This window comes from Mus caroli, unplaced genomic scaffold, assembly GCF_978045245.1.
Source record: "Mus caroli unplaced genomic scaffold, Mus_caroli_1 scaffold_7, whole genome shotgun sequence".
NCBI lineage: Eukaryota > Metazoa > Chordata > Mammalia > Rodentia > Muridae > Mus > Mus caroli.
Window position 1 is genome coordinate 130769602 of NW_028227262.1, and position 8130 is coordinate 130777731.

General features: G+C 39.0%; 1 protein-coding gene across 2 annotated transcripts; it reads right to left on the reverse strand.

Annotated features, from left to right (window-relative positions):
* Positions 1-783: 783 nt before the first annotated feature.
* Lsm8 (LSM8 homolog, U6 small nuclear RNA associated) lies at positions 784-7810 on the reverse strand. Of its 2 annotated transcripts, XM_021165635.3 has the most exons (4): positions 7640-7810; positions 6786-6826; positions 4858-4985; positions 784-2985 (listed from the first exon to the last, which is right to left on the reverse strand). In XM_021165635.3, exons 1-4 carry the CDS (start codon positions 7668-7670, stop codon positions 2895-2897), a joined length of 291 nt encoding a protein of 96 aa, XP_021021294.1. In that variant the 5' UTR covers positions 7671-7810; the 3' UTR covers positions 784-2894. The 2 variants fall into 2 exon arrangements, with proteins under 2 accessions (XP_021021294.1, XP_085696929.1); XM_085840803.1 differs by lacking the exons at positions 6786-6826; positions 7640-7810 and adding an exon at positions 5604-6777.
* Positions 7811-8130: the final 320 nt, after the last annotated feature.

The window sequence follows — 8130 nt, forward strand, 5'->3', positions numbered from 1 at the left end:
CTTCCACTAGCAGCCTTTGGATAAAGATACAGAACTCTCAGCTCTGCCTGCGCCATGCCTGCCTGGGTACTGCCATGTTCCCACCTTGATGATAATGATGATGAACCTCTGAACCTGTAAGCCAGCCCCAATTAAATGTTTTTATAAGACTTGCCTTGGTCATGGTGTCTGTTCACACCAGTAAAACCCTAACTAAGACACCATCAAACCACTCCCCCTTAGAGTTCAGTGAACCCCATGGAAGGGGAAGCAGGAGTAGACAGCAGGGGTGGTCGATACCAGAACAAAGCCCTTTAAAACAACTGAGCAAAGCTCACGTGAATTTAGGGAGACTGAAGCAGCAAGCATAGGGCCTGCATGTCTACACCAGGTCTTCTGTGCGCACATAGACTTTTCAGTTTTCTATTTTTATGGGACTCCTGACTGTGTGAAGCGGTGGGTCTGATTCTTGTGCCTTCTCCTGGGGCTCTTTCATTTTTCTGTTGGCTTGCTTTGTCCAACCCGGATGTGGTGGTTCTTGTTTCGTCTTATTATTTTTTTTAATATGTTTTGTTGGTATCTCTTTGACATCTGTTCCTCTCTAATGAGAAACAGAAAGATCTGAATGGAAGAGGTAGTTGGCAGGAACTGGGAGGAGTGGAGAGGAACTGTATTCACATTATACTGCATGAGAAAAAGATCTACTTCATAAAAGGGGGGAAGAAGCACTTGGAAGAGAGGGCTTCTTTTACAGGAGGCATGCTATTAGTGTCATTTCTGAAAGAGAACAAACATAAAAAAACATGTTATAGTTTAGTTTACTACTATCCCAATAAGAACAGAGAAGTCATATCACATAAAGAATACTGAAGTAGGACAATAGCGTGGAATTTTTTACAACAAATCTTTATCTAAGCTACAAAAAGAAAGAACAATTTAAATATATGAAAGATACACAAAATACAAAAAGACCTAAAATGCTAGATTTTTAAAATGTTTAACATGAAACCCATCTTTGGAAGATGTCTTGAAGACAACTTATATCCTTGAATTCTCAACTCCTCCATCTCCCAAATGCTGCTGGTTGGTAGCAGATGGTTAGTTAGCTAATGTAGGAAGCGCAGCTGGTGAGTTCTATTTTGCCCCATCCTTACCATTATACAACCTACAGACAGAAATTTTACTGAATAACAGAAATGGAAAAAAAAAATCAAACTAAATTATATATCTATTTAAAAGGATGATTGTAGTAGCTTTAAATGAATGCAGCCTCATGCATTATATCCTGATACTAAAAGAGTTTAGTGTACTTATTAAATCTTTGCATCAAGATGCTGTGGAGGAGGTACACAAATGTGGTACATATCTACATGTCTATTTTGTCCCTGGTTTTGAAGTTGACATTACAATCATTTTATTACTGCTTACAAGTTGGACAGTGCTGAAGCCAAGCCAGAAACCTTACATTACTTTCCACCCCTTCCCCACACGGCTTTTTATTTTACTTAACCAAAATAACTACAGCAGAGTTCTGAATATTAAAGTGTTCAACAAACTTGGTTCTAAACCCTGAAGACAGCCTTTCCCATAAGCCTTTCTCAGAACTTACAAACTGCGCATCATCGTTTCCTTTTGAACTGACTTTAGGTTGATAAAATTACAGCATTCAGGGCAAATAGAGCCCACCTGCTTTGTAAACAAAGTTCTACTGGGAAGACAGCCAAGACTACACGCTTATGAATTATCTGTGGCTGCTTATGTTTTAACAGGAGACAAGCAACTGTTATGGAGAGTGCATCGCCTTTAAAACCTAAAATTTTTACTAATTACATCTTCATAGAAAACTGTATACTTCCACTTAAAAACTGAAAAATCCTAGAAAGACAAATTTTATTTAGATTAAAAGGATGTCTACATCTCTCTGTCACTAAGATACCCACCCATTTTGGTCCACACGTTAAACTGATGAGTTCTATGAATGCTTAAAATGTTTAAATAGAACTTACAACTGTCTCTATGAATATTTTTAAAAAGTTTATCAAAGTAGCCTCATGGAGCCAGGCGGTGATGGTGCATGCCTTTAATCCTAGCACTTGGGAGGCAGAGGCAGGTAGATTTCTGAGTTCGAGGCCAGCCTGGTCTACAAAGTGAGTTCCAGGACAGCCAGGGCTACACAGAAAAACCCTGTCTTGAGAAAACAAACAAACAAAACAACAACAAAAGTAGCCTCATGGACTAAGTAATGAGAGACAGCAGAGAGTACTGATCTTGATTTAACTAATTTCCCACATTAAACAAAAGCTCTTTGAATAGAGACATTCCTCACTCTGTTTAAAAAAAAATCAGTAGTACAATGGCATTTAACATTCACAAAATCTTTCAGAAACCAAATCTTGTGATCGTAATAGGCATCTAAAATTTTAGGAACAATTTTTTCAACTACTGGAGAACTGTACCACATTGGAATAAACTCTATGGCAGTTACCTGTAGAGGGCCATTTACTATCTGGTAAATTTCTAAAAAAAAAAAAAAAAGGAAAGAAAAGAAAACCACAACAAGAAATGTGTCTTTTATTACTATTATTTGCATTAGTATAAGTTACAATAACAGTCTAAGTTCTCTCTACAGCCAATTTCCCATAAATATTAAATTACCAAAAGTAATGGTATTTTCTAAGTTTTCAAATGATCCTTAGATTTTTGTATCATTTGGTAGAAAAATAAACCAGCCAACCACATTTATTAATTTAGGCAATGTTTCCCAATAAAAATGTAGAAATATTTAAATTACATATTACAGTGTACCAACATGAAGTCAAACTCCACAATTACACACTCATAAAAAACCTAAACATCACTCTCAGGAGAGACGCTTCTGTACAGGATTTACACACATCTCACTACACACTGAGGTCTCAGTGTGCTACGGAGTTCAGAGGTTCTGCTCGGATGTTCCCCAAGTCGAGTGCAGAATCTGTCTCTTCATCTATTTCCCCAATGACTGCTCTGTTATTAATATGAGAAAAAAAGAGTCAAAACATTTCTAAAATAAATTGACATACATTTCTAAAGTCTCATTAACTACAGCATCTTGTTTCATGCTTCTTAAACATGTGGAACTGAGAAGGTGCAGCAAAAACACAAGGTTCATCACTAAGTGAACTGAATTACCCATGTCATGGGACTCAACAAGTAATGAGAAGGTACTACAGGAACATATGTAAGGAGATACTGTGAAGTGTCTGAACATCAGCTCTTTGGAAAACTGACATCTGAACTTCAGCATTTATATAAGAGACAAACAAAAGACCCCATGGGTAGTAGGGCTAACTGCAAGCTACTAACAAGACCCTAATCCATTTATTAGCAAAAATTCTTACAACTCTGTGTTCATGGGTTCCTGAAAGCAGGCTCTAGTCCCAGCAGGTTTAGGGTAAATGTTTAATTCTGAATTATTTTTTGTACATAGACACAGGAGGCACCCTAATCGTCAGTCCACACACCCCCAGTGTTTGGTCAGTATTGCTGTGGTCAGAGGACCTGGCCCTCTGCTCTGGATCACCCTTTATAACTCACATTATAATCTAAGCCAAAAGTCATCTCCAGAGACTATTTTATAGATTGTAAACACAAGTTTTAATTAAGGATCAATTAATCATATTTACCAAAATACAGTTTTCAGATAGTTAAGTTACTAGAGCATGTGTTCATTTTAAAATAAGTTTACAGTATTAATAAATTAATCTTAAGCATATCCACAAAGTAAGTTCAGTGTCTCTTTCCTACATCTTACATAGCCCTTCAAACCACCTAGTTACTAACATCTTTTGCTGTCCTCTAGTCATATTTTGACTATTCATAGTATTCTAAAAACAGAAATATAATTAAATTTAAATTTTAGTCACAGAAGGTAGATTACATGTATAATGCTAACACCTGGGAAGCTAAAAGAAAATGAAGTAAATCTTGGCTAAGTAACAAGTTTCAGGTCAGCCTGGTTATACTCAAAAACAAAAACCAAACAAACAAACTACATAACCCCAAAATCAATTTTTAAATTAGTTCTTTTGTCACCAGTCACTTTTCAAACACACCACAGCTATACAAAGCAAGTAGCTGTAGCAGTGGAAAATGCTGAGGCGTGAGGCTTCCCATCATCAGAAAAAGTGACTTTGAACAGCACTGCTCAAAATGGTTATAGTCTTTCTCAAAGTGCTACCTCTAAGATATCTCAAACTACACTGTCAGTGTCGCAATTCAACAAAACAACAGGTGCATCGCGGCACACATTAAGTACATCCACTATACTAAAAATAGTAACAGTTAAATGAGCATGGACTATTTAAAATAATTCAAGTGGGAGATTTTTTTAAAAGATATTTTCCAAATCATTAAGAAGCCTCTTTAAGAAAGAATGTGATGAAAAGCAGGGCCCTTTCTGGACATATCTGGGCACACACACTGGTGGTTTAGGCTACTAGGAGGCTGTGGTAGTAGGGGGAATCTAAAGTTGAAAGTCAGTCTGAGCAACTTAGGAAGGTCTGGTCTCAAGATGTAAAAAGAGAGAACACAGCTCAGTTGTAGACTGCCTGTTCTCCATGTACAAGATTCTAGGTTCAAACCCCGATTCTCAAATAAGTAAAGACACATGAAATCTCAGTAGGTAAGTGTTTAGTTTGTGAAATCACTTTAGTTGACTCCTGAGGCATCTAAACATACAGCATTTAGAATTATATATAAGATAAGCTCTACCTACAAAACAAGTTAAGTGCACAATTCTATGGTACATATGGCATCATGTATGTTGGAGAAACTCTCTCTTCCATAAAGCAAACATACCAGTAGCAAAAATGTACTCAAAATGACTTATGTACTTACACATTGTCGCCCCTCACAATGTATAACCCCAACACCACTTGTTCTACTCCCTGAGAAGAGCTGAACACCCGCTCATGGCTTTCATCCAAAATCAAGTTAATGGTCTGGTCAAAACCTTTTAGTGTTCCCTGAAAATAAAAAAGAAAAGAAAAAGAAAACAAAAATATTGTGGTTCTGAATATATAAATCAAACCATTTCAGTTGTCAGCCAAGTACTTATGTCTTCCTTTGTGTCCAAAAGAAGATAAACCATCTTCTGTAGTCCAGACGTGTTCCATGACACAGAGCTTACCTCCTACTTGTTTTATGATGGGGAAAACCTGTACCACCAATCTCACTGTTGTAGAGCTGTTGGGAGTTGCAAGGGACTGGCAGGCACCAGTATTCTTAAAGTAAGTGACCTCACACAGTCTAGGAACTAGCACTTAAGAATGAACCAAAACAGGACAGATTTAAGGGGAAATGAAATCAAAGTGAACCACAAACCATCAGTGCAAAAGAACCCTGTATATTGCTTCTTCCAGAAAGGTCCTGGACTGAAGAAACACACTCCATGAATCACAGCTACTTTCCTTCATCTTTCCAGACAGTATTTGTTTTGCCCACTTCAAATAAAGCAGCTGATGCTCCAGGAAAAAATGGCTCAAGATTGATTTCATGGATGGTAAACAGCTCCAGAGCCAGAGTACAAAGTAACTACACTACTTTGTTGTAAACAGTGTTACTATAAACTAGGTGATACTTACAGTTAATATTTCATATCTCCTTGCTGCCAACATTGTGTCTTGTGTGTATGTCAAACTGAATTCTCTCAATATTACAGTAGACATACTAGAACTGAAATAATCAGAAACTTAAGTTGAAGGAAATAAGCAGGAAAAACTGTATGGCTCTAGAAAAATATAGTATCACAGATGCTATTTAAGTTTCTGAAGAAATAGCTTATTTTGGATTTGGCTGGGTAATCTCTTGGGTCTGCCATTAAACTTATGATCCAAAAGCTATAACTATATAGAATCAGAATAAATAAATAGAAACTTGGGAGTCTAGAAACTGGAAAGAAAAACTTAGACTATTTACTATAGTAGTTGGTAAACAGTCGTTATCATAAACCCCCAGGAAAGTCCTCTCACCTTCATTTTATACACAAATATTTTATCAGGCACCTTTGTGATAAGATAGAACTACTCAATGTCAATACTTTTGTTCCGCTTTCCCTCTGTAAACCTTTTGTAACAGAAACAAGATATTTAAACATGAGGCTTAGTGGTAATTCTTCACAAGGCTGTATGTCAGACTAAATAACGCACAAAATACTTAGCACATGATATGCATTTAGTCTTTGTCACTTTGACTGGTATTGCTCATGAAAAAAAATAAAAGGATTAATAAAATTAAGGAGCTCTGATGGCTTAAAAAAAAATCACAGAATGGCATAACATGGGATTAAATTTCAAACAGTAATATTTCAATCAAAGATGATAGACCAGGCAATGGTCCCAAAGATTGTACCACCAGTGAAGTCATAGCTAACTTGAAGTTTCCAAAACCATTTATTATTTTTGGAAGAACAATGAAATCACTGAAGACACACTTCTCAGATTAAATCACCTCATCGATAAGCAATTTATTGGGGCATACACATAATATGTAAATAGTTTAAGGTCTCTAAGTTAAAACAACCAAAATGGCATAAGGAAGAGACGCAAGAAGAAAACAAATCAGCTATGGCACAGCTCTACATTTCAGATCAGAGGCCTTCGAGGTTGATTAGAGAAGTTGTACAGGTAGCCAAGAGACTAAGGTGAATCATAAGAGCAGTGAAATGAACTAGGTGTGCTGTGGTGCCTGAACATTAGGCCAGAAATGTTACCTCAAATTTGCAATCAATAAGCCTAAGGAAGGAGAAAAACGGAAATGTCACTCACCACAATCATTCTGCCATCAGAAGTAATAACAGCCACAGTTCCTGAGAACTGAGTCAAGGAACATATTTCTTAAAGAATACAACCTGAAAACTTTCCATAATCAAGATTCCACACTGCCACTGCTCTTGAGGAAGAAAACTGACATTTTTAAACTTGTTTCAATTGTACCTTGAAAACAGTTCATCACATGGGAGAAGGGTATGTGAAGGTTTGACTCTGGTTTAAACAGCAGTGTTTCCAACCTATGACACTGAGTAAGGCAGACTCATTTCTTAAGCTTGAGAATAAAAACTAGGTGAGTGCTAATTAATGTTGAATCACTTTATGCAAGTCAAGGACCTTCTCATCCAAGACCCTGTCATAATTATTAATGCCATCAAGTACCAATAATTCTTGTATCATTAAAAAGCTCTCTGTATTTAACTATGTGTCTTTAGGTTTTGCCCTGACTTTAGAACAGCAATTCTAACTTAAAAAACTTCAACCGGGCTTTTAAAAACTACTTGTCACTCTCTAAACACCATGACAAGATTTCGCGCAGAGGTATGGGACCTGAAACCCAAATCTGAGAAGCATCTATCTGTTGTATGCTATCCCTGCTTGAGGACCTGCAAACTAAGAGTCCTTAGGAAAACAGCGCATCTTATTCGGGATGTTGGGACACACGATCAAAGGCCGTGTGCAGGGAAGTTCGAACTACACCGAGATCTGTGCTGTGGGTGCAAAAAGCCCCGGGGCCGGCCGGGAGCTCCCTCCACCAACCCCGACCCCGGGTCCTCCGCCAACCGCCCACCACTCCGGGCCTCCCGTGCTCCCTCCCTCCCCCGCCGCGGCCGCAGCCCACCGGAGGATACGGTTGATGTAGTTCTCCAAAGCAGACGTCATGCTGCTGGGCCCGGAGGTCCCGGGAATCTGCGAGGGCTCGGCAACGAGGAGACAAAACACCGCCCGCCAGAAACCCGGACAGCTTCGCGCCCGCTGGCGAACGCAAAGACCGCGAGACTCTGAGGCCTTCGCGGCGACGAATCAGGAAGGGAAAGGAGCCGGCCAAACAGGAAGCCGGGCGGGGCTGACTAGTGGGCATGCGCAGTGTGTTTCCGCCGGGCTTCTGGGTGGCGCTCGCACGCCGAGACGAAGGCGGGGACAGGCAGAAGTATATGGAGAGGTCACTGAAGGTGGGCTGGAAGGAGAGCCTGGAAGGAGATTCTAGCGGACGGGAAGACACTGTGGTAGTTACTAAAGGTAGTGTGGGAAGACAATTTCTGCCGGAACACACACGACATGAAGATGGTCGCATTGGCTACTGAAGGAGAGAGATTCTTTGTTCTCATAGGCGACATAGATG